The sequence below is a fragment of the Amblyomma mixtum genome, chromosome 1, assembly GCF_055824585.1.
Source record: "Amblyomma mixtum isolate Tamu chromosome 1, ASM5582458v1, whole genome shotgun sequence".
Lineage (NCBI taxonomy): Eukaryota > Metazoa > Arthropoda > Arachnida > Ixodida > Ixodidae > Amblyomma > Amblyomma mixtum.
The window spans coordinates 139,095,457-139,122,647 of NC_143012.1; the positions used below are offsets into that span (position 1 = coordinate 139,095,457).

Here is a 27,191-nt window from a genome sequence, read left to right on the forward strand (position 1 = left end):
ACGCATGCGCCGTTTCATCTCTCAAAACGACGAGTGCAAGAGCAAAACCTTCTCTCCCCGCAGCTTGTGGCGCGAAGGAGAGAGAGAAAAGAGCGCGAGCAGTCGATTTTTATTTCTTGTTGAAAATCATTGGTCCCGAAAACGTTGTGCCCAGTTAAATTTCTGGGACCAAAATGCATTAGCTCGCTTTTGTTGCTGCTTAACACTCAAGAAAAAACGTTTCTAGACCTTTAGTGGGAGCACTGCCTTTTTGCTTGTGTTTCTATGTCGTGCCTCTATGGTCTGGAATCGTTTGATAAACGTTGTACTGGGACTGGGACATTCCATCCTTTTTTGGAGTTTGTGAGGAGGTTTTGTGTTTGTTTGGATGGTGGTGGTGAAAAACTTTTTAATACACAAAGAGAGTTTGAGGGTCAGAAGACCCCGCTGCACGGTCGGTATCCTTAGTACGGGACACCGCACGACGAGGCCCCGCCTCGCGCCCGCTTTACTGGAGCCCTTTGGGACTCCAGTGTAGAGCAGTAGAGGAGGGCAGTCTCCCATGCCCCTCGGGTGGGCGTGGTGGAAGGGGGAAGTTGAGGATTCTTAGTACATGCCCACACCATGTGAAAGATATCGAAGATCTCTCCGTAGTGCTGGCAGCGCCCATTTATATTCGAATCAAAGTGTTCGGCTATGGGAGGACAGCGAAGAGTTCCTGTTTGCAGGCGTAGCAGAGTTCGCTCCTCCGCCTTACTCAGCCCCTTGGCAGATGCCGGGTAGAGGCGGTGGCTGTCGCAGTAATGAATTAAGATTTCGCGGAACCGCAGAAGCGGTTTATGAGCTTCTGAGCCAGGAGAGCTAGGATGAGGAGCCCCGTGTGTGAGCGCTCGGGCGGCCGCATCAGCGGCCTCATTGCCTCGTAGACCCTGGTGGCAAGGAGCCCAGGTTAAGTTTGTGCGAGTTGGATCGGCTGAAGCCTGTCTTAGAATTAGGTGTTTTTTCCCGTGCGAGATAGTGTTCACAGGCCCGGCAAGAGTCTGTGACAACCGTTCTTGATTTCAAGGCGAAAGCCTTTAATGGCTGATACTCGCGGCCATGACTCTGCCCGTCCGTCCATCAGTCCGTTACATAAAACGCTTGTGATTTGTGGCGTTTACAAGAGATGGCGCCACCCATTCGAGCGTGCTACCCACTATGCTATGCCTTCTTCCTGGCGACGCATATGCAGTTCTCATTGTCTAGCGTAAGGAGTGCGGGCAGGGCACTTTTTTCTTATTTATTTTTAAGCTCACACTAATATCTGTCTAGCGTAAGGACGCTGGACAGCGTTGCGGGAAAGGCTTTCGCCTCATCGCACTTTAGCTCATCAAAGTGCCCCCTCAAAATTTTTTAATCGGCGGCAGCGATAGCTATCGCAGCTTCCTCCTCTCGCGTTGAATTTGGGGCCCGAAAAGACAGCTCACCGACATTCATTCCCCAGTGGACTGTGGCAGCCGTACAGGATCTCGCGGGCGACGGCCCAGTTATGTCCACGTAGTAGACGTTCTATTTAGATCCATATTGCCTCTCAAGCGTGCGAACCTGCGTTTGTCGTCTGCCTTCATGTGAAGTCATGTCCATGTTACGCGGGAGCGGAGCGACCGAGAGCATATGGCACCACAGCACCGCGATGTTCTGCGTCCCGTCTGGTATGCATGTGCGTTGGAAAGCGGTTTAGCAGGCGGCGCCCAGGAGCCATCTACGATAGCCAGGAGGCATCTACGATAGCCACGTATATTGGTTCACGAAGTGGGCCTCCCGCAACTCCTGAATGAAAATTACCACCCCCAACGCCTTCAGTTTGACGTTGGAGGTAGCCACCCGGAGGTCCAATGCTCGCTTTGTTCCATTCCTGATGATGGCGTCAATGCGCTCGTCTTCTTGCTTGGTGGTGCGTAGGCACGGCACGGCGTAGAGGATCCGGCTGGTCACGAAGGCATAGGCGAGCCGTAGCGCGTTCCTGCGTCGCAGACCACCCCGCCTCTTGGAAACGCGGCGGATCATGCGCCCTACCTGTTCGCCTGTGCGCTTGTGTTTCGCTATAGTAGAGTCAGGTCTAAGCCTGTTACTGATGAACAGACCCAAGATCCGGAGCTCTTCCACTTCTCTGATGGGACAGCCCGACAGAGAGATGTGCAGAGAAGTGTTGTCCTTGTGATTTGTCCTGACGTGTAGAAGGTCTGATTTTGCGGCAGCACATTGGAGACCACAGTCGGCAGCATATGCATCGACTATGGAGACGGCCTGCTGCAGGCGGTCCTCCATCTCCCCAAGGCTCCGCTCGATGGTCCTGATTGTGGTATCGTTTGTGTAGAGCGCGTGTTTTATGTCCTCCACCTGAGCTACTTGGCCGGGGAGGTGCAACATGGCGATGTTGAAAAAGAGCGGCGTTAACACCACCCCCCGTGGTGTACCCCTTTACCCATAGCGTACGAGCCGTATTCCTCGTCCTCGATCCGGAGGAGTGCCTGACGCACAGAAAGAAAGACTGTGACATAGGCACTTACTACGAACCTCTGGTACCACGAATGACAAACGAACGAAAATGAACAAGATCAGCAACAGAAGCTTTAACATCGGTATACTTTTGTCACGGAGGAATTCTGTTTGGTGATACTAGAGAGTTTTAGTATTGCGGGCTTTGCGTAATTGCGTGCATAGCGGAATAGCGGGTCCCGAATGCGCATGCGCAGAACGCTAACGGGGAAATAGCGTTAGCGTACGAACGCAATTTTCATAAGTTAGCGTTACGGCAGTTGCGGATTTTGCGCGAAGACCTTCACCCCGCAGTTAGTTGTGTTCAAGTTATACAGTATGCTTCCATGTTTAACATTCTCAAACGCATCCTTAAGATCGAGGGCGAGAATGGCCTTGTCGTTTTGTTGCATGGCTGTGGGTCGTATTAGGTCCATGTGTAGCTGTAGTATGAGATCCTGAACAGATATGTGCTGCCTCTCTCTGTCCAGGTATCGTCGGCTCGAGGGTTTCGCGACGGAGGATCTTGACACGTCCCGACGTCAGCGGCCTTGCCTCCAGAGGTCGCTGGTGTTAGTTTTCCCGACGCGGACTCGGCGAGCGACGTTTTCCATTCGGGAGGGAATGGACACCCATCCCAGGTCTAATTAATGTATTGTAGCAAATTGAGGTAGGCAGAGTCCGAGAGCTTCGCCAACAGTTTCACTGTTATGCGATCCCGACCCGGTGCCCACCTCGACGCAGTTTAGTCAGGGCCGCCTTAAGGTCTTGCAGCGTAAAAGGGGCGTCTCAATCCTGGCTTGCTGGAGGAGTACGTGTACTCGGGCCCAACCGGGTCTTTCTGCGGCAGGGATACCTGTCACACAGTGTCCGCAAGTTGCACCGCCGTACCTTGGTACCCGTGCGGAGCCCGCCGGAGCTGTTTTGAAGCGAAAAGCTTCACTAGGCTCGTCAACACCGCGCTTCGCGTGGGCCACCCCTGGGCGCCGCCGCGGCGCGCCCTTCCTCCTCCTCGCCACCCCCTCCGTTCTCCTTCTCGCCACCGGTTTACCCTTCGCCGCTGCTAGCGGTTCTTATCGCGCTCTTATCGCGTTATCACAAGGCGTTGCGATAACGCCCGAGCGGCGGCGGCGGCGGACATAAAAGAGGCCGCGCGCCGCGGCGCGCGCCCTTCTCCGCCTCGCCACCGGTTTACCCCTTGCCGCTGCTGCACGGTCTCCGCCGCCGTCCCAAGAGAAGGTTCTTTCGCAAGGCGTTGCGAGAACGCACGTGTGAGCGGCGGCGGCGGCCGTAGAAGAGACGCAGACATTCTCCATGGGAGAAGGAAAAGAAGACCCAGAAGTGGTAGCGAGGGAGTTGGCTCAAAATCTACACCGCTATCGTGGTGCTCCCAGTGCATTGTGCACGAACTGCGACAGCCAAGACGTCAAACGAAGCATAACTGCAGCTTTTCGCTTGTATATCCAGGCTTAACCAGAGCTAAGCCACTTCCATTTTTTTTGCATCTCCCCTTTCGTTTGACAAGGCTCGATGAGGCTGCGTAAGAGACGCCAAGTCCCGTTCGAGCTCATTTGACGCGCTGTTATGTTTTGCCGTACTAGTAGCGTGTCCCACCAGGCATCGGGTACAGGATCACCGCCGCAGTGCCGAAGGAGGAAGGAACGTGGGCCGGAGACGGGGAGTAGGGGAAGTGAAGGAAAAACTGTATTTACATTATTTACATAGAGCGGGACTGAGAATGTCTCTCAGTGGAAGGGGAACGTCTTCGTCAACCGTAGTCGACTGGAGCTAGCAGGCTTCTCTCGACCACACTCACGGCCGAGTTAAATATCGTTCGGTTTCCCCAGATCCCTGGCTGGGGAATAATGGTCGACGAGCACTGTCCAATCGGACGGACCGAAGGGGACGTTCTTGTTACCACCCACGGCTGGGCAGGTGCGAGCTTTTCCACTCCCTCGCAGCTGGGTCGATGAGAGGAGGAGATGCCGACTCATCCAGCCCTGCGGGAAAGGAATCTCCCGAAGTCTTCCAGCAGGCGAATGAACTTGCTTCCCCGCCGATTGCCCAGAACGCGAGTCGGGGCCACAGAATTCTTCAATTATCCGCCAGCGTGACCGGCGCCGGCACGTAGCCTCCTCTGTGGTTGCTCGGACAATACCTCCGGCATTCCTGCTACACTAATCCGCTCAAGGAATTTCGCTGGGGTTACTGCTGACAATGGCCCTTGAAATTCCTGCTACACTAATCCGCTGAGGCTCGGAGAGGCATTCCAAGCATCCCACTTCCCACCGCCGTCGCGGGGTTGTCGGCCTCGATGAATGTTCACGGTAGCTGCTTGATCGGGCCCACGTGGTCCGAAGTACAGTCACAACAGCACGTCCACCGCCCGAAGAGGTCTCGTAGTGGTTGCAACCAACGCTGCTGCGCGCAGAGACCTGGAGTGGTGTCCGTTCGGCTTTTGGTCACAGCTGGGCCCAAAGGTTCTTCTTGCTTCGTTGACAACTGTAACGGTCTCAACCAGCAAGGTACACAGCCCAACAAGCAGAAAGCGCCAAACCGACTTTAAGACCTGCCAAGCTGTTTTCGGTCGACAAAGTCTGTTTAGAGAAAATGAGCTGTCGCGTGAAATTTACGTCCTCCTCCGAAAGTTTCCAAGTTTGACCAAACCAGAATACAGAGAGCTTGTTTAGCCAAAAGGGAAAAATTTCCTAAAATTTTGGGGGGGGGGGTGCCGTAGCACGGCGTATGTCACAGAAAGCCACCGCCCGTGAGAGCACAAAGGGAAGGTGGAGCTGCTGAACACACATACAAAACAGACAAAAAATGATTCCCGCTAAAGCAAAAAACAAAATACAAATTTGCATAGCGGCTTAACGTCCGGGGAGTCAGGAAAGGGCATTACATGGGAAAGCTTTGGCTGAGGCCATCAGCGTTTCCATTACCTCGCATTTTACCGCAACGCATGTAAACTGAGTCCGGCAATGCCAAGCTCCGAAATTTCGCTCTCATTTCGCATAGGAGAGTGTAATGAACAAAAGACAAAAAAAAATAAGAATTAAAGTCAATATGAGATTATGCCTCGTATCCGCTCACCAAGAGCGTTGCGACTCAAGGAATGTACTGATTCCTATTCTTCAGCCGCCCCTTGCGCGGCCGCGGTCCGACAGCTGCTTTAGCAGATGAGACATTGACATAATGCTAGGAATTTCAGCCTGCATTTCCGTACAGGAGAGTTAAATGAACAAAAAGAAACAAGCCATAAACTGAATAGGATTATTCCTCGAAACCGTCCAGAAACAACGTTACGATTAGAGGAATTTACTGGTTCCTATTCTTCAGCCGCCCCCTGCGCGGCCGCGGTCGGATTGCTGCTCTAGCAGGTGCAACAGGACACAAGGCTAGGAATTTCAGCTTGGGACCCTTAACTGTTCCTCGTCCAAGTCTCGCGGTTCCGAAGTTTGGCTGACGCTCAGAAAGCAGAATGCGAGAAGGGAACGAACGAGTGCGAATGCCGTGCCAGCGTATCCGTCTCTCTCGGATCGGGTTCGCGCGTTGCGTTCTCTTGGCTTGTGTTCCCACGGGGCGGGTGCGAACTCTTGAGCACCGAGGTGCCAAATTCGGGCGGCTACGCGGTTCGGATTTCAGTCGAGTAGTCAACAAGAGCCGCACTTTCCCCTTAATTACCTCTTCCCGTTTGGCCACCTCTATACGCTTCCGCACCGTGGAAACCCTCGCTGTTGGTTTGCGGGGCGCGTCACTAGCCATCGCGGAACCGTCACAGGTTAAGTCGTCGGCGTTCGCCTCATTGTCAGTTTGTGATCCAGCCTGCTCTGGCTCACTACCGTGAGAGTTCATCACGCTTACTGGGTCATGTTTGCCCTCGTTAACTGCGTGCTCAGCTGGCGCTGCGAATTCTGGAGCCTTCGAACTGGTGAGGACCTGCGCAGCGTTATCTCCAAGACTAAGGCCCTTTTCTTTGGGCAGCCTATCCAAGCGATTTGGGAAAATCGAGGGATGCTGCATAGGCAGGTCTTGGGAGACGGCTGCCTCGGTCAGACACAGCCCGAGCGGGCTCTCGATCGCGACGCGGGCAGTAAGTTGGTCGTGTTGGATACCTTTCCTATCCTTATACTGGCGGTACAGCAGGCCAGAACGGAGCTGGAAAGGTATGTTCTTCCGTGACACACCTATGTCACTTTGGTGACTCAAGTTGAGTAGAGTCTGGTCTTTCTCTTGCTCAGCGGTGAACGTTTCTCTGTCCACACGAAGGAGTTCGAGAAAGCCATCTGAGTGGGGCAATGCTAGATTCTTTTTCAGTTCCTCACCTAGCCCCAGCTCATCACTTGCGCCTGCTTCGGAAGACTCACTATAGCCTGCACTACTGTCGGTACTCTTTACCCCTGTGCTAGTAGTGAGTAAGTCCTGGGCTGGCTCGTCATTTGGTAACTCGGAACCGTCACGGGTTAAGTCGCCTGCGTTCGTCTCGTCGACAGTTTGCAATAAAGCCTGCCCTAGCTCATCACCGTGAGAATTTATCAGGCTTACAGGTTCAGGTTTGCCCTGTTCAACTGTGTGCTCTGCTGGCGCTGCGATCTCACGAGCCTTCGAAATGGTAAGGACCTGCGCAGCGTTATCTCCAAAACAAAGGCCTTTTTCTTTGGGCAGCATATCCAAGCGATTTGAGAAAATCGAGGGATGCTGCTTAGGCAGGTTTTGGGAGATGGCTGCCTCGGTCAGACGCACCTCGAGCGGGCTCTCGATCGCGACGCAGGCAATTGGCAAAGACACGCAGTTTTCATTGACGCATAACTCGTTTTCGGGTGTTCGGTCGCGAGCGGCTGTCGTTCCCTTATCGCTGAACTGATCTTTGTTTCCAAGCAGCGATGAGGCGCATTCCTCGCTTACAGTAGAATTTTCATCTGTCGCGTTCAGCGCGCGACTGCTTTCTGGAGGACATTTTTGCGCTGCGCCTAAGTCTTTCTGGGTTGAAAGGGCAATTTCTGCGGCATCCCGCTTTTCAGCTAACGCTGCGCTCTTGCTTGGAGCGCCACAGTCGCTGTCAGGTGACGGACAACGACGCTCTGTGCCGCAGATGATCGCGTCAACTTCCCGACTGTCACTGTTCTCCTGAGCAACTACGTTGTGCGTAGCCGACCAAGCGAGGCTCTTTGGCTGGTCACTGACGTACTGATGGGAGCGCTGCCCGCTGCTATCACTTCGGCTTTTAGACTCGGTCTGTACACGAATTCCGAAGTATCGGAAGAGGGCACTTTTTGCTTTGTCGTAGTTGCTGGCATCCTCATCGGACAGTCGCGCTAATACGGCGCTGACATCGCAAGGAAGGATGGCCAGCAACATCATTGACCATTCGCCCTGATCTAGCTCCTCCTCCGTACATATCTGTTCAAAATTCGCGAGGAAAGTTCTGAAGCTCTCGCCTCTCTGAAAAGTCCTCAACCGATCTCGGGCCCTTCGCCGTCTGAGAAATTGAGTCGTACGTATGAGCTCCTGCTGCTCTCGTTCACGTAGTTCCTCAAGCTCAGCGCGTCTCTTACGGCATTGCTCCTGCCATTCTTTTTCAACCCTCTCGACCTTCTCTTTGCGCTCTTTTTCAACCCTGTCGGCCTCCTTTTTAGCGGCTTCCTTGCGGTAAAGGCGTTCTTTTTCAACTCTGACGGCCTCCTCCTTGCGTTCTTCTTCAACTCTGACGGCCTCCTCCTTAGCGTTCCTGATTCCCTCCTGAATGACTTCCCAGGTCTCCAAAATTTTGTCTCCCTCCTTCTTAGCACCACATTCCTTAATAGCCTCAATCAGCTGCGGCTTTCTGTGACTTTTCCTGGCCTCAATACCCAGCTTTTCACACAGCAACATCAACTCTGGCTTCTTTAGCTTGCTCAAATCCATGGCAATTCTCGAACGAGGACTTTCAAAAAATAAGCTGCTACGTGAAATGCTTAAGCGAGCACGTGCAGAAAAACAATCTACAGGTAGTGATAAATTTCCAGAGTTATCAAGCCTGGCAGATTCTTAAAGAAAGTCAAGCGCTCACCACTGCTGAAGCCAGGACCAAGCGTGGAAGATCCCGCCGCTGCCAACCAGTTGTTATGTTTTGCCGTACTAGTAGCGTGTCCCACCAGGCATCGGGTACAGGATCACCGCCGCAGTGCCGAAGGAGGAAGGAACGTGGGCCGGAGACGGGGAGTAGGGGAAGTGAAGGAAAAACTGTATTTACATTATTTACATAGAGCGGGACTGAGAATGTCTCTCAGTGGAAGGGGAACGTCTTCGTCAACCGTAGTCGACTGGAGCTAGCAGGCTTCTCTCGACCACACTCACGGCCGAGTTAAATATCGTTCGGTTTCCCCAGATCCCTGGCTGGGGAATAATGGTCGACGAGCACTGTCCAATCGGACGGACCGAAGGGGACGTTCTTGTTACCACCCACGGCTGGGCAGGTGCGAGCTTTTCCACTCCCTCGCAGCTGGGTCGATGAGAGGAGGAGATGCCGACTCATCCAGCCCTGCGGGAAAGGAATCTCCCGAAGTCTTCCAGCAGGCGAATGAACTTGCTTCCCCGCCGATTGCCCAGAACGCGAGTCGGGGCCACAGAATTCTTCAATTATCCACCAGCGTGACCGGCGCCGGCACGTAGCCTCCTCTGTGGTTGCTCGGACAATACCTCGGGCATTCCTGCTACACTAATCCGCTCAAGGAATTTCGCTGGGGTTACTGCTGACAATGGCCCTTGAAATTCCTGCTACACTAATCTGCTGAGGCTCGGAGAGGCATTCCAAGCATCCCACTTCCCACCGCCGTCGCGGGGTTGTCGGCCTCGATGAATGTTCACGGTAGCTGCTTGATCGGGCCCACGTGGTCCGAAGTACAGTCACAACAGCGCTGCCGAGTTGCAGCGTTCTATCCAATTGGAGCCTGAGAGCTGTGCAGCATATTCCGCAGCCTGCTCCGTAAGTTGTGAAATGCGAGATCTAAGCTTGCGATTCGTCTTTCTGCTCTTCCACAGTCTTGTTAACCCCCGGCGCGCCTCCCACAGATGCAGGTGGTGATTGTCCACTGTGCGGATCTCGTCGGTGGTATGAAGTGTTTGCGTGTGTTGTTTCTGTATGTTGGTGACCTGTGTTGCCCACTCCACATAGCCGTCGGAGAATAGTACGGGAGGGATGTCACCAGTTTGAAATTGCTGCCAATTGGTTATTTTCGCCTGTCCCAAGTTTTTGCGGGCTGCCTTCGCCAAAATCGTGATGCGGAGAAGGCAGTGGTTGCTGCCCAGGGAATCCTCCAGGTTCTCCCAGGTGGCGTTGCTAGTGTTCCTAACCACAGACAAGTCAGGTCACGTGTCACGTGTCCCGAGTTGCCCACACGTGTGGGGCAAGCCGAATCCGTGAGCAACGTAAGACGAAGGGTGGAGATGAGCTCCGCCAGCTTGCGTCCCCTGGCTTTCTCGAAGAGATAGCCCCAGTGAGGGCTGGGAGCGTTGAAATCCCCAACGATCACCAGGGGTTTCTTGTCAGCCGATTTCATTGCACGATAGAAAATTTCGCTGAAAGAAAAGCGCGGCTTATGCGGAGGGCAGTATACGTTGATTACATATATTGACGGGTCGCGGTGCGTGAGAGGCTGAACCCTGACCATTGTGTACTCGTGCTCAGTCTACTGGTCAAGATCGACCTGAATCGCGGTGTATGCTTTATGCACCAGTATACAGGTCGAGGGACCCCCTGAAACGAGCTATACGCAGAGATTTTAGCATCATTACCGGGCTCTTGCAGGGAAAGAAGCGCCGGTATGTCACCGAGGCACTGCAGGCACAGCTGGAGGTGTGACCGTTTTTTCTAGGCTCTTAAACACTTGCAGTTCCACTGAATAGTTTAGAGTTGCTCTAATTTGTTACCTTTCTGAGAAGGTTTGCTTGCCATATTGACGTTTTTATTATTAGGGTGCTGGGTAGCCACTCGGTCCGGGGGCCGGCACACCCCCAGCCAGGGGCAGCATCAGCGCCGCGACCATTGGGCCCGGAACCGCTTTCTTCCGCTGCCTGGTGAGGAGCTGTTTTACGTTTTAGCTGCGGGGGGTCGCAGAAGACAGTATTTTTTATTTGGGAACTTACCCAGGGTTGCACCGCCTTAAGGACACAGTCAGTCACCTTGGCCGCAATGTAGAGAAGCATTTCATCAAATGCGGACCTGAACATGTCCTGAAAGGACTCACGGACCGCAATCGTGATTTGGTTCGGGAAGGCAGCCATCCGCTCCTCGAGTTGCTCGCCTGTACGCCTCGAAGCGGCCAGCGTCAACGGGGGCAGAATCGACCGCCGTGTCCGCGGCCCGCCTCGAGGTGGTAATGAGGCAAGATGATACTGAGGATCCGTCATCGCTTTCCTCTGGCTCAGTGTTCTGCATGGGCTCATACCGCCCGCCTGCTTGGCTTGTAGTTCCTGAATTTTATGGGCGAGAATTTGGTTGTGGCGCATCGGTTCCTCTACCTGCCGCTGTGGGGCGGATTTGGTGGGGGAGGGGAGGGGGGGGTGGACCGAGAGACTAACCCACTCTAACTGCTAACCTGAGTTTGACCTTGTGCCAGACGCGAGAAATCCTCGGCTTTGAAGACTAGCGGCCTCGTCGGTTTGCCGGACTTCACAAACTTGGGCGGGCCGGACTGGGCCTTCTTGGGTTCGGGCTTGGGTGCCGGAGCCTACTTGTATCCGGCCATGGACGTCGGAGCCTTTTTGGGTCCTAGTGTCTGCTTCTGTTTTTTGTGGGTGCAGGTCCCGGTTAGATGACCTTGCGGTACTTGCCCGCGCAGTCAGCCGCCCCGGTGGGATGGCTGCCTCCGCATATGAGGCAACACGGGGAGCACTGATGTTCAGCTGGGCCGCCGTCAGGAGCAGCAGCAACCTGAGCCCCGCAGCGTTTACAACGCCCAGGCTGCGACCGCGGGCAGGCGTCGGCCCGATGGCCCACCGTGCCCCAGCGGGGGCAGGCAGGGACAGTCTTCTTGTAGAAGCGGATGGGGAGACGCTCGTAACTTTATAGAGCGCGGTCCGCGGCGCCCTTGTCCCCACAAAGGTGACCACAGCAATCTGCGTTTTTCCCAGTTTGCGCTCAGATACCACGTTGGGGTCCTCGCTGACTTTTTGCTTCACACTTTCAGACGTCTCGTCCGGGGAGACGGTAATGACGCCCTTGCAGAAGTCTCTGGAGAGCTTAGGGTGGCCCCGGAATAGTAGCTTGCGGCCTCCGACCGGCAACATGATGTACCGGAGCTGCTTCTCCGCAGCTTCGACAGATTTCAGTGTGCACACAAGAACGTTTTGATCCCACACGGGCCGCACTGCAAGTCCCAAACTTGCCGCGTCCCCGAGAATGCTGCGAACGGCAGCACAGGCTTGACCAGGACCTAAGGTAGCCTTCAGGTCGATGGTCTCTCGTGGCTTGAGTACCACGATAATGTCTTCTTTCCCAATGCAAGGTGTGTGCTGCGGCCTCCATCGGGGCTGTTTGGCTTGTTGCACAGCTGCGCGCGGCGCGTTGTCGCTCTGCTCATGCGCATAGCGGCCCGCCACTCGGTGGCCGGCGTCCGCGTTGGCGTCCCTGGAGGCCTTCGTCTTCTTCCGTCCCCGCCATACGCGAACCATATCTTGAACATATTCCTCCTCGCTGTGAAGAGGCTCCTAAATTTGCGCGGTTTTTATGTTTACGATCCTTAGGGTGGTGGGATCGCAGCCGGTGACTTGACCTGGGACCGCCATAGGCGGGGAATCCCCGAACGCGGCCGGCGCAGGCCTTGCCACCGTTAGGTTTAGCGTGCGCCGCGGAGGCGTAAAGTTTCAATGGATACCGAGCCATTGCGGCATAGCGGGAAACGAGCGTGCTGACGCCGAGGCTCGGATGGCACATAGTGATGGTGCTTTCATTGAGATAGCCTTTTCTCGATCAGACATTGGAGCCTTGTTGGCGCATTTAATGCAAGCGGCAATGCAGTCGCACTGGCATGCTTCGAGTCATCAACAGGACCGCGTCTGTAAGCTTGACGCTGGCTCACGATTACATTTGCCATCTATGGTGGTGCGACGTCATGTGACTTTACTCCACCGGCTACGGCTTGGCGTTGCCTACACCGAACACTATCTTCACAAGATCGGCATCGAAAGTAACCCAAATTGCGCACAGTGCCACACTCCAGAGACTATTGGACACCTTCTTTGCGAGTGCCCGAACTATACTGCTGAAAGAAGAACATTGGAGGCGACCGTGAAACAACTGGACTCTCGCCCTCTCTCTGAGGAAACTCTTCTGGGCGCCAGGACGAGACGTTCTGATTGGTGCCGTGTGACAAAGGCCCTGCTCAACTTTTTGTGTGAAACAGGCCTGGATACTCGTTTGTGACCGCCTGTGCACAACCTACATGGTTAATGACATGTGTCGGTGTTTCTGTTGCAGACACCAGTTTTATGAGTTTTATGTGCGTCTACTAACCACGATGCCAGTGCCAGCCAGTGTGGTGTGTGTGGTGTGTGTGTGTAGACATCACCCGTGAAACTCATTGTATTATGCCACCATCAGCCTTCACTCGCACTTTCCTTTTCCTCCTCTTCCCTTTCCCCTGTGTGGAGTAGCAGGCCAGGGCCATGTTACCACCGGCCGACCTCTCCACCTTTCCCTCATTAAAATTCCTTTCTCTTCTCAAGGCACTGAAAATTGCCCACAATTCAGCGCACCTTCGCAAATGTGCTGTCCGCGGATGCCGCTTAGGTTGCAGGAGACGATGGTGCCAAGCTTGCTTGGGGAAAGAGTTGAGGACCGCGAATAACAGCGATCATTGGCAGCGCCGACGTGGCGTTTTACCGCTCCCGCTGCCGACCACCCGGCGTACCCCCCGGCTTGAGGAGGTTCCTGGTCAACGGGAAGGCCTGATTGCACAGTATTATCGGCGGCACTACTCTGCCCTGAATAGATGACACTGGCGATCGGAAGGAATCAATCTCCACCAAGCCGCTGAACCTGGAGCGTCCATACACGTAGGCGTCATGGCACCTGTCCGGACTTCCCACGTTCAGGTATCGAAAGCAGTATCAGTGGTCCACCACTGCTAGGCGTACAATGCTGTGCCTGCATGAAAATGCAAACAAGCCTTCATGAGCACTGTACAGTCATTCTCATACAGTAAAAATATCATGGCACAATCAGGTAAAAATTGCGTCAAGAAGCGCGACCGGTTTCACATTGGCACGCACATGAGTTAACCCATACGTGTAACTGCAATAACCAAATAAGCAGCTAACTAAAGGATGTCTTTAATTTGTTCGAAAACAATAATGTGTCGAACCAGTTTCAATTCAAACCAACTCTTGGTCAGGAAAAGCAAAAATAAATGCCTTACCAACCATTATAGTTTTAGTAATCAGCTGCATGCTGTGCAGGCGGTAATACTGGAATGTGGCAGCCACCCATAGCACCGATGGCCTGCGGGAAACCGCTGAACGCATGGAATTCCTTATTGTGTTCAGCCATTTCCTCGCGCCGCACTATACGAAGCCAGCGGGCTTCCAGCACCTTGATCACAGCTGCGGAAAACTCCATACAGTGTTGACTGTAGAACTTCCCACGCCAGACAAAAGTGCACGTTAAAGAACCCCAGGTGGTCGAAATTTCCGGAGCCCTTCACTACGGCGTCCCTCATAGCCTCAGTCGCTTTGGGACGTTAAACCCTATAAACCAACCAACCAACAAATGTGCTATTGTTGCGTCTTCTGCGCTTGAACGCAACCGATACAGGTCAATGGCTATGCGTTTCTCAACGGAGATGGCCTGCCGCATGTTTTTGTCTTGATGTTCAAACTCTGATTTCAAGGCGTCGACGAGGTACCGAAACGTCACAGGACTGACCCGTAAGGGCTGTTTGAAGTGAAACACGCCCAAGTTCGGCAAAGTGTCCTCGAACCTCCTCTCGTTGCGCTGAAATGCCCACTGCTCTCTCTGAATCGCCGGAGAAGTGGCAGCTGTCAGCGCTAAGTCGTTCGCTTGTAGCAGGTCCTCCAGCGTTCTGGACACAGAGGCCTGTGCTTCCAGTTCGATGGTTAATCGTCTATCTGCGCTGATGAGTTGTGCCCGTAGGCAGAAGATAGCAGCTATTAGACGCCGCTGCCGCTGATCACATAGCTGATCCCCCGCCATGTCCGCTGCCATGATGGAAAAATAAAAGGTACTCTGCATTTGGCCTGTCTTAGCTTTGGTAAATTCATTGGTCTCGGCCTGCCGAAAATAAAGACAGAAGCGCTTGAAAACTTTCCTGCTTTTGCAGTATGGAACACTTACGAAATGTAGATAAAGTATAGACATATATAAAGTAATATTTCTGTGTTGTTGTTGCCAATCGTCTTAGCCATCACTTGCAAATGGCATTATTTCTTGCAGTTCGAAAGCACGCAGAAAAAATGGCATTAGGCTGGGTAAGTGACACTAGATGGAAATGACATTAAATCTGCCGTGTGGCAGGGGTATAAGGTCCCAAACAGAAGAATATCTTAAAGAAGTATAAAGTATTTCGGTGCGACAGAGAGCGAGCTAATGGGCTCTCAGGAGGTGCTGCTATTATTGGCAGCACTCAACCTCACTTGGCAGCAGCAGTCACGGCGATCGCACTGTTTTTCTAAGCGCCTACGTATGCTTTCACAGGTTGCTGTCCGTACATATCAACGCAGCACATATCAACGAGTGGTGTGATCTTGGAAGCCGCTGGAAACGACGACCATCACCTGTGGCAGCGTGCTTCGCCAGCATTCGTCGGCAGCGAGCACTGCGCCTGCGTGGATTCCTGGCTGAAGAACTTAAAAAGCCCACGGAGACCCCATCGCTGCCTCACTTGGCAGCAGCAGTCACGGCGATCGCACTGTTTTTCTAAGCGCCTACGTATGCTTTCACAGGTTAGTGAAATGTTTCACTACTAGTGGCATTGATTTCACTTTCGCTGTGACTGCTGCTGCTACACACTGTGATCTGTTGATTGCGCTTGTTTTCACTGGGGCTGTTCTTGCTGTAGCGTGATTTCAAACTGCATGTTTTTATTTCTTTCTGTCGAAAGAACTTATTAAACTATTTGATGAGCTGAAACGAGAACTTAAACAAGAGTTCCGTGAACTACGCGAAAGTCTCGAACGGGACTTAAGAAAGGACATACGCGAGATAAAAGCTAGCCTAGCATTTATAAATGACAACTACGAAGAAATGAAAACGTCTGTGAACCGCGTTGAGACAGAGAATGAGGAACTGAAAGCATCCGTAAACGAACTACAGGAGGAACGCGACGCTTTACGAGCGGAGCTGAAAGCTCATGAAGTAAGACTTTTACAAAACGAGCAACACACGCGATGTCACAACGTTGAATTGAAGGGCGTACCAATGAAGCAGAATGAAGACATCACAGAGATTGCCGATAGGATAGCTAGAGCGGTTGAGTTTCCACTTGAAAGTGGAGACATTGAAGTTTGCCACCGCGTTCGAACTGCGGGAAATGCAGATGCTCCAAACATAGTGTTGCAATTTGCCCGCAGATCCGTTCGTGATGCCTTCCTTGAGAAAGCTCGAAAGCAGAGGATAACGTCAGAGGACATTGAACTTGAACCGAAGACACAAATCTTCATCAATGAGCACTTGAGTCCTTCAATGAAAAAACTGTTTGGTGCAGCAAATGCAAAAAGAAAGAACTGAAGTGGAAGTATGCATGGACTCGGAATGGCAAAATATATGTGCGCAAAACTGACACGTCAAATGTCATTGCGATCACCCACCAGGATGATCTGCGCAAAATTGCGTAGTTGTACCTGCTGGCATCCAACCTAAGTACTAGTTCCGTGACATGGGTTATGAGCCACATGAGGTTACGCATTTGGTTAAACCTCAAACGACTGCTTTGTCTTTTTTGAAGTAAGACATGATGTTGGGCTAGTCGGTTCATGGTTAGAGCGAAACAAAACTGCGCGAAGAAGACGGGACAAAAGAAAGGCACGAATACACACACACAAAGCGCAGTTTTATAGGTAGTTGCCGCTTGTCCCTTGTTCATAGGAAGAGTGGTAGAGCCCAGAGTAGAAGAAATGTATCGAAGTAAGACATGATGTTGGACTAGTCGGTTCATGGTTAGAGCGAAACAAAACTGCGCGAAGAAGACGGGACAAAAGAAAGGCACGAATACACACACACAAAGCGCTTTTATAGGTAGTTGCCGCTTGTCCCTTGTTCATAGGAAGAGTGGTAGAGCCCAGAGTAGAAGAAATGTATCGAAGTAAGACATGATGTTGGGCTAGTCGGTTCATGGTTAGAGCGAAACAAAACTGCGCGAAGAAGACGGGACAAAAGAAAGGCACGAATACACACACACGAAGCGCTTAAACTTAAACATTAGATCCTTAATAAACAAAGAAGATGAATTAACTATTCTACTAGATACTCTCGAAGTTCCACTCACAGCAATAATGTTAACTGAAACGTGGTACACTTCGGCATTGAATGTGTATCACCGTCCTGGATATCAGTGCTTTTATCAAAACCGAAACGATAAACGGGGAGGCGGCGTCGCGCTTCTACTTAAAGATACATTATCTTGTGAAATGGTCGAGGAATACACGGCAACAACTGCTGATTACGAAGTGCTCACTCTGCGAAGTTCAAACCAACTTTTTTGTGTCATGTACAGGCCACCGTCTGGCGGCATAAGTCATTTCTTAGCATTTCTCGGGAATATCTTTAGCTATGCATCATATGAATCTATAGATATGGTTTTAGGTCGTGACATCAACATAAATGTGCTTTCAACTTCACAATCACAAAAAGAACTGCATTCTTTAATTGCAGTGAATGGATTCTTTAGCTTAATAACAAAGCCCACACGAGTGACTTTAGAAAGTACGTCTTTATTAGATGTCTTCATTACCAATATTTACACTAATTAAGTAACCGCAGCCCGTGCATGTTAACAAAAGGAAAAAGCGAATAATTTATACACAGTCTATAACTAACAAAAACCTTGATTCCTTTCGTCATGCTATTAGCCAACAGACTTGGAATAATGTTTTTGAGGCGGATAGTAGCGATACTGCTTACTACAATTTCATCACATCATTTAAAACTGTATATGACGCGCACTTTCTACTAAAAAAAGTGGACGCGTCATCTAGGGCTAGGAAACCTTGGGTAACGTCTGAGTTGCTTCAAATGATAAAACATAAAAATATGTTGTACGCACAGTTTGTAAAAACTAAAGATGCAAATTTGTTTAGCCAATTCAAGAAGTACAGAAATAATCTTACATCAAAACTGAAGATCGCTCGAGAAGCTTACTTTACAAATATATTTTGGAGCTCGACTGAACAAAGATCGGATCTTATCTGGAGGAAATTAAATTTCTTATTACAGCCATCTAACCCTGATCTTCCTGATAACTTTCAGGATGAGGGAAAGCGTATTTGTGACACTGGCTTAGCTGATACTTTTAACAAAATTTTTATCCAGCAAGCTTCTCCAAATCAAATGGGCAGCAGTCAAGATTACACTGCTTTCTTGAAAGGAAGCAATAGTTCATCATCACTTTTCTTTGCTCCGACAAACTGCGCAGAAGTTTTCTCGTGTATGAGCACAATTAAAAATAGCAAGTCAGTGGACACAAATGGCCTCCAAATAACGCCCATTAAACATGTTCTTCACCTTATATGCCCAGCCATTACGCACATTTACAATTTAATATTATCTACCGCTGTATTTCCGAAAGAAATCCAAACTGCTCGAGTGATACCGGTTTTTAAAAGTGGCGACAAATCTTTGATCCAACATTACCGCCCTATATCTATATTACCGCTATTATCTAAAGGTATAGAGAAGTTACTACATGGTAGAGTCCTGTCATTTTTTAACAAGCATGATCTCCTCCTTGACTTTCAGCACGGTTTTCGAAAGAATCGATCCACAGAAACAGCGCTACTTACACAAAAAGAAATAATAATAGATAAATTTCAAAATAAGGAGCTAGTTGCAGGTGTCTACATAGATTTCACAAAACCGTTTGATTTATTAAGTCACAAAATTCTCTTACATAAAATGGAAACCTACGGTATCCGTGGAAAAGCACTAGACTTAATGGAATCATACCTCTCCCATAGAACACAGTATGTAGACTTTAAAAGCTCCTTATCCTCAGTACAGAATATCTGCACAGGAGTTCCCCAGGGAAGCATATTGGGTCCACTTTTATTTTTAATTTATCTAAATGATATTGTGCATTGTGAACCTCATACTATATTTGTATCTTACGCCGATGATACTTCAGTGTTCATTTCCGGGAAATCAGAAGATGATATTGAAGAAAAAGCAGGTAGAACAATTAATGCATTAAATACATGGGCAAAAGCAAATTCTCATGATTAATCCTAAAAAGACTAAAATAGTGTTGTACTTGCCGAAAGGGAAGGTATTGTTTAGGCCACTCAATGTATGTTTAAACCACGATCCTGTGGAGATAGTGGATTCTGTCAAAATCCTTGGTGTCATGTTTTCAAAACACTTGACTTGGAATGATCATGTGGATTATATCGGATCCAAAATATCTTCAGCTGTCGGAGTTATGTCGCGCCTGCGCACCATTCTTCCTGTCAAAATTAGGCTGTTGGTGTATAACTCCTTAATTCTATCTCTCTTACAATACTGCATTATCGTTTGGGGTACCACTGGTATCACGAACATGACCAAGTTACATCTTCTCCAAAAAAGAGCTGTGAGATGCATTGCTGGTGTTCCGTATTGTTTCCCTACGAGTGACCTCTTTTTAAAATATGAAATCCTACCAGTCCTAGCTTTACACGAACACATACTTTTAATGAGTTTCAAAAGTGCTTCACGGAGCAATGAAAATTATGTTGGTAATTTGGCAGAATTTGCAAAAAACACCCATATTCCACAAACCAGAAATAAAGAAATGTGGCTAGTTCCTACACCTAGAGCATATTACAACAATCTATCTCGTATACGCTGCCAGTGCAATTAAATAGCTTAAACAAAGAAATGTTTGACCCTTTCCAGCATTCAAATACTGTTATTAAGAAATTTTTTCTGAACAAGTTTGTGTCATGACGCTGCATGTATTTTTGTGTTGGTACTGTTTGCTTTTTTTAGAGCGCAGCTCTTTGGCGTCCGTCCCTGGGTTTCGCGTCGTCGTCGGCGTCGGCCTCGTAACCAGCTCCGCCCCCAATGTCACGCTTTTCAATTGGTCGAAATGCTCGTGACGTCACAGTGCGCGAATTTCAAATGGGGCCAATTGTACTTTGGCTAGTAACCATGCAACCAATCAAAGGGATCGTATAGTGATGCTGCAACTAAGTTGGACTGAGTTTAGTTAATTGCTTAATTAATCATTTAGCCTAATTAATATAGAGGAGAATGAAGAGGTCAGAAGAAAAGAAAAGAAAGACGCGCGCCGCAGCGACAACAGCGTCCGCGGAAGGAGACGCTGCTGAAAAAAACAGATAAGTACGATGCCGCGTTCCCTCCACCACCACGCACTTCCCCACTCAGTAAGACGTTGCTCGTTTCATATACGTTGTGTCGAACATCCTAGACAGTTCCAACAATTGACAGGTTAATGACAGAACACGATGGATAGAAATACAATAATATAAATATGAAATAGCCTAATTAACCTTTCTAGTTAGACCGCATAAATCAATAAAACCGAGAACGAAATTGGTCGAGTTGGGGAATGGAACCAGGGTCTCCGGAGTGCGATACGAGCACGCTAGCCACTCCGTAATGCCAGCTGAATGGTTTGGAATGAACAAAGGCGCGTCTAGCTAATACGGCGTCTTCGTTCACTCCCATCTTCCCCCTTTCCCTTACGGCGAGGTGCAGATGTCCACCCAGATATGCGAGAGATATACATTTCCTTTCCTCAAAAAATAAATTTACCGTCCAGCAAGGCGTACAGCCGAATTGGCGATGGCGTTCTGTGGACTCCCTGGCAGCGTTGCAAGACGCTGTCGCGTTCCACTCTTACAGGCGAAGCTTAACATGTTAACCACACATCAGTAACACACGCAGACAGCCAATGGACGCGTCATTCGCTGGCAGCACTTGATTCATCATTCACAACCACATTCTTAACGTACGCTCCCTTGCCGCACATGCCAAGGACGTACACCACGATCACATTCTGCGCCATTCCTCTGTACTTTGCTTTGCTGAAACCTGGATGGATCCCGAAGAGCCTCTCGAAATCATAGATTTCCTATACTGCTGTGGTGCTCGCAGAGACCACAACAGAGCGGCGGGAGTCGCTATCTACTTGCGCACAGGTCTCTCTGCAATACCAGTCGAAATGTTTGGCACGTCACATGAAGTTGGCGAACTGTGCGCCGCAAAGTTGCCCAACGGCTTGCTGGTAGTAGCTGCCTACTTCGCCCCTACCGCACTCACGAAAGACGTCGTGCACTTCCTGCAACTCGCATTAACCGTCCATCGATCCACACCGATGTTAGTAGTGGGGGACTTTAATGTTGACATAAAGACAAACAGCAATTTCCTAACACTTATGCGGGAGAACATCCCGTTCCTCTCGCTCGTAACGCGTCCCACGGCTGTGACAACCTCGCGAGGCACTTGTATAGATCTCGTCTTTGAGAATCAAGCATTGGTGTACCAAGTCGAACATATATCAGTCTATTTCCCCGACCACAAAGCTTCCTTCATGACTGTCAAGAACTGTTAGTGGAGTCTTTGTTAAAGGAATACGTGTGAAAAATAAAAAAAAATTCTGTGATAGCACATACATGTGTTGCTCGATTTCTTTGCCTCAATCTATCGAAAAGGTGAAACAGCTTATTTGCTGCGCTCAAATTTCGCATTAGGAAGTAACGTAATCGTCGTTAATTTTTTCAAGGTGTGTTATTTTCTTTTGTGCTGTAATGTATAGCGCAGAATTTATTGCCGCTTGTCTGTTGCAATGCCCGCGTGAAAAAAGGGGGCAGGACCTCTGTCAAGCTTCCGAGCTTTTAGTCCTGTCTCCTTCTCTAATATAGAGAAAATAAAAGGCTGATTGATTGATTGATTGATTGATTGATTGATTGATTGATTGATTGATTGATTGATTGATTGATTGATTGATTGATTGATTGATTGATTGATTGATAATGCAGAGGGGTATTGGAACCCGTGAAATCAAACTTCAGCCACCACCAGTTATCTTTCCACGTCGCGATCATCCTTACAAAGTTAAACGCATTAAATGCCAGTGGTTCCATTATGCTTATTCTTTTTTACCGCGCACAATAACCGAATGGAACGCTTTGCCATCAGTCATTGCCAAAGAATCTGACCTAAATAAGTTCCAACACCTTGTTCACTCATGTTTCAACAACTAAAAGGTTTTTTTTTTCAGCGTACTTTCTTCCGCCTTGCCTTCTTTTTGTTTTATATTTTTTATTTGCACTTCAGCGCAGTTTTCCCAGTGTCTTTTTCTTGCGGTGCGATTATTTATTCCTCAAATTTTGCAACCATGTGCATCGTTGCGACTGTTTTTGTGGATGCCTATTTCTGATTAATATTTGTGACATCTATTTTATTTTAGTGCATTATTTTAACCTTGAACCAATGCTTTGTACTTACTTCCCCCACCCCCAACCAATGTAATACCCTCAAATGAAGGCCTTGGGGGTATTTTGAATAAATAAATAAAACCAAACATGACGCTATTGAAGTCACCATCCTTTAATTTAAAACAGTAACAATATGTTATATTTATCTCTAATCACACCTAATAGTTACACTTCACGACTTATAAACACTTTTAGAACAGCTACCAGGGTCATATCTGATAGCCGGGGATATTAATGCTCACTCCGATTTTTGCGGAAGCGCGCAAACAGATACTAGGGGTCGTATTTTAGAAGATGTTGTGTCCACTTATTGCTTTTGTGTGTGTGCGCCCCCTCCTAACGACCACTCGCATTCCCCTCCTAACGACAGTTCGCATCCTCCTCCTAACGACCACTCAATCCTCCTCCTAACGACACTTGCCCCTCGTCGCACGCTGTCACCAGATGCCCCCCCACGGTGCGCCCCCGCACCCTCCTCCTGTTCTGGGAAGCCACTCCCTCCCGTGGACGCTTCTCAGCTCCCTCCTTTCTTCGGGCGGCCAGTTCGGCTCCTGCCTCGGTCGACGCTGGTCGCACCCTCATCGGCTTAAATAAACGAAGTCTAAAAGTACCGTGTGCGTCTTTCGCTGCATTCAACACAGCGACCGGACACGACAGTGGCGACGAGAAAGTGGATTCGACCCGCGCTACGCAACGCTATTGACAAGCCATGGCTACGCGAGGGTTTCCCAATCAGATACCAGAATTCAACGGCTCATCGTGGTCATCGTGGGTTGGACGCCTTCAGTTCTACTTTGAAGCTAACAACATCACAGACCCAGCCTTGAAGAGGGCCAACCTGCTGACGCTGTGCGGGGAGCAGACCTACGATACTGTCTGCGCCCTTATTCAGCCAAGCACACCAGCGGCAGTGTCTTACGACGACATCGTAAAAGCGCTGCAAAAGCACTACGACCCAAGGCCATCCGAGGTCTACAGCCGGGCTCGCTTCCAACGACGAGATCAACTGGGAGGAGAAACTGTGAGCGCCTACGTAGCCGCGCTCAAGAAGCTCGCTGCCGACTGCAATTTTGGAACGCTGTCGACAACAGCTACCGGGCAGGAGGGAGACGCAGCTTCTTCTGCTAACACCACCATGCTTCCCTTGGACGTGATGTTACGCGACAGATTTGTGTGCGGACTGAGTGACGAGTCACTGCAGCAGCGCCTGTTCGCTGAGAAGGACCTCACATTCAGCAAAGCTTACGACATCGCCGTTCGAGCGGAGAGCGCCGGTCACCAGCAGAGAGGGATTCGCCGGAACACCGAGCCGGTACACCAGACAAGCAACCAGGTGCGCAAGCCTTCTGTTGTTGTAAAATCGGTCAAAAAGGCACAACGCTGCTGGCGGTGTGACGACCAACACAACCCCCAGGGATGTCGATTCCAGTCAGCCACGTGTAATTTTTGCCACAAGCGAGGGCATATCGAAAGAGCATGCATTACGAAACGGAGACTTGCCAAGATAAAGTCACCTTCCCAGCCTAATCACAGCGTCAACGCCTCAGAGAATACGCCGCTATCTGATCTCCATGGAACAACATCAGCAACACCATCTGTGTTGTACGACCTGAACACCATGAATCTCGGCACGCGACCGAAGATTTTTACAGAACTAAGCGTACATCACCAGCTGATTAAGTTCGAGGTGGACTCCGGCGCAGCCTGTACTCTGATCAGTGAGGACACGTTCCGAACTTCATGGCCATCTGACGCACCCGCCCTGCAACAAGACGACACGCACCTGCGAACGTGGTCAGGACAGAATCTGCCACTATTGGGCTCTGCCAACGTGCAGGTTAACTACAACGGCCAGACCCATACGCTACCTCTGCTTGTTGTGAAGGGCACAGGATCAAGCCTTCTAGGGAGAAACTGGTTTTCTCCACTAGGCGTGATGATATGCGGCATACACCAGACGCCGAGCCAGAACATGGTTGAGCAACTGCAAGAGAAATACGAAAGAGTATTCTCGGAAGAGATTCCAGGAAACGAAGGGCCCCCGGTCACACTGGAGTTGTTGGACAACGCGCAACCCAAATTTCTGAAGGCCAGGCCGGTGCCGTTTGCTCTCCGAGATTCAGTTGAAAAAGAGTTGGACAAACTGGAGCAGCAAGGTGTCATCGAGCCGACGCAGCATTCCATCAAACTCTCAGCGTACGACTACGCTCTGGTCTACCGCAATGGGAGTAAACACCAAAACGCCGATGCGCTAAGCCGTCTGCCACTAGACGCAACTGTTGACGAACCATTTCCACCAGGAGACGTTCTGATGTTCGAAGCACTGCCAGAACCTCCGCTTACAGCAGGCACAGTTGCAGCATCTACGCAGAAGTGCGCAGCTCTCCGGCTAGTTTACACAGCTGTTCAACAAGGCAACGTGCATAAACTCAAAGGGGACAACTTCGACGCTTACCGCAGGCGAGCTACAGAGTTGAGCACCCATCGCGGCTGCATCATATTTGGGTCCCGAGTTGTGATGCCGAGAGAACTACGCGCACAAGCTATGTCTCTCATCCACGCCGGACATCGGGGCATCGTTGCAATGAAAAAGTGTGCCAGAAGCTACATGTGGTGGCCTGGCATTGACAACGACATCGAAACAGTGGTGCGAGAATGCAAGCCTTGCCAGAGCAGCCGGAGCGCCCCGCCGAAAGCTCCTGTCCCAGAATGGGAAAAGCCAGACACACCATGGCACACACTGCACATTGATTTTGCAGGACCAATTGAGGGCTGCACTTTCCTTGTGGTCGTAGATGCCTACACAAAGTGGCTTGAGATAAGGCAAATGGGACAGACGACTTCGGCAGCAGTCATTGACAACCTCCGATCACTATTTGCAACGTTCGGCCTGCCGCGCAAGGTAGTGTCGGACAACGGAACACCGTTTGTGTCTGCGGAGATTCTCAAGTTTTATCGCGACAACGGGATCTCCTCAGTTACATCGGCCCCCTACCACCCAGCGACAAACGGACAAGCCGAGCGCTACGTAGCCGAGCTAAAACGCGCCCTTGAAAGAGATCAGACAGGCTCGCTGCAGCGCCGCCTTGCGCGCTTTCTCTTCAAGCAGCACACGACGGTTCAGAGCACAACAGGCGAGACCCCCTCGAAAATGATGTTCGAGCGTGAAATGCGAACCCAGCTCACAGCCATCCTCCCCGAGCCAAAGGCAGAGACGTTCCGGGAAGAAAAAGCAATTCCGCGCTGCGGCACGCTTAATGAGGGGCAGCGCGTCCTCGCCCGACAGTTTCTGAAAAAGCCACGCTGGGAGGAAGCTACAATTGTCAGACGCATAGGCCTGCGCTCTTGGCTCGTCAACATACATGGCACAGTAGCACGCCGACATCTCAACCAGCTGCGTAGATTTACGACGCCGTCTGAGAGCTGTCCGCCAGCGGAGAGAACACGTGCACCATTTTCCCACATAGCCTGGCACCTCTTCCCGGAAGAAGAGACTTCGCCCAGGACAGACCCAGGAGACACAGCGAACAACAGCCAGCCTACAAGTGTTTCTCCCCCGAGCGCACAAAGCCAGCGCGCCTCCACGCGTGAGCGCCGACCCCCTGCACGATACCAGGCAACTTTCTAAGGGGGAAGGAAGTGTTGTGTCCACTTATTGCTTTTGTGTGTGTGCGCCCCCTCCTAACGACCACTCGCATTCCCCTCCTAACGACAGTTCGCATCCTCCTCCTAACGACCACTCAATCCTCCTCCTAACGACACTTGCCCCTCGTCGCACGCTGTCACCAGATGCCCCCCCACGGTGCGCCCCCGCACCCTCCTCCTGTTCTGGGAAGCCACTCCCTCCCGTGGACGCTTCTCAGCTCCCTCCTTTCTTCGGGCGGCCAGTTCGGCTCCTGCCTCGGTCGACGCTGGTCGCACCCTCATCGGCTTAAATAAACGAAGTCTAAAAGTACCGTGTGCGTCTTTCGCTGCATTCAACACAGCGACCGGACACGACAGAAGATTTTATTCTGTAAAATAATGTCTTCCTGCTCAATAAAAGAAAAAAAACGCATACTGTTCTGCTTTAATGTGCATCTGCATTGCATCGTCCGTGGGCTACGGGAGGTCCATATGCGTTAACGTAAGTGCATCGTGCTTCGTAATCATGAGACCGTGGGTATACCGCTAACTCTATTACAGAAATTTAACCACCTATAAGTCAGATTGTATGCACCCAAATGGTGAATGATTGCTCCCCTCTCTTCCCTTGCTTTTATTTTTTTACGTCCATCAAGTGGTGGCGGGACGGACGAGGACGAGCCTTCGCAAGCGTCGAAGCCCAACGGACGCGATTCTAAACATAGCGAAATGCGCTCAGCACGAGTACAACCACAACTGTGGTATTCTGAGATAACAGCGGCCATCTGACACTGTCAGACACGTGCAGCGTAAACCATATTTGAACATCCATATCAAGTCCATAAATGGAGCAAATTCAATCACGCTGAGTATATCCTACTCTCCACGTGATGGAATTTGGTGCGAATATGGGATCTATGAAGAGTGCGACGGCTAGGTACTGGGCCCTGCCAGACACTCGACACATCCGCCTTAAACGGCTAGATCCGCCGATGGCCTTTCCTGTTCCTCGCAGAATACCACGCCCAATTGCATGCTTAAAACATGGGTCACGTAAAAACGTCGCCTTCAGGCGCAAGTACGTCCATTTATTTGGACAAGCGGACTCCCCTGGCTCTTCCGCATGTGGCGTGAGGCTGTAGAGCATGTTTTAGTGGCGTGTTCAGCATGTGCACGAGGAAGACTCATGCTAGCATCTATTTTGCAGTCTTTTGACAGCAGGCCCCTCTCGGAGGACTTGATATTCGGCGCGTGGCCAGACAGTTCGAGAACTCTACAGGCAACGCGAGCGCTCTCACGCTTTTTAAGCGATGCGGGCCTTGACTCGCGTTTGTAATATTAGCAAGTGTGCCTTGTCTTTTTCATTTCCTTCCCCCCCATCATCATCATTCCCCACCGTGACCCTCATACAGAGCGCAAAT

At 50.6% G+C, this 27,191-nt stretch overlaps 1 protein-coding gene across 1 annotated transcript in view; it reads right to left on the minus strand.

Annotated features, from left to right (window-relative positions):
- Positions 1-3,780: 3,780 nt before the first annotated feature.
- LOC149367723 (uncharacterized) overlaps positions 3,781-27,191 on the minus strand; it is a 107,259-nt gene continuing 83,848 nt past the window's right edge. The window contains exon 5 of the mRNA XM_089557229.1: positions 3,781-13,621. Coding sequence (XP_089413355.1) covers positions 5,815-8,400 — 2,586 coding nt within the window. The 5' untranslated portion in view covers positions 8,401-13,621 and the 3' untranslated portion in view covers positions 3,781-5,814. The remainder of the gene's footprint in view (positions 13,622-27,191) is intronic.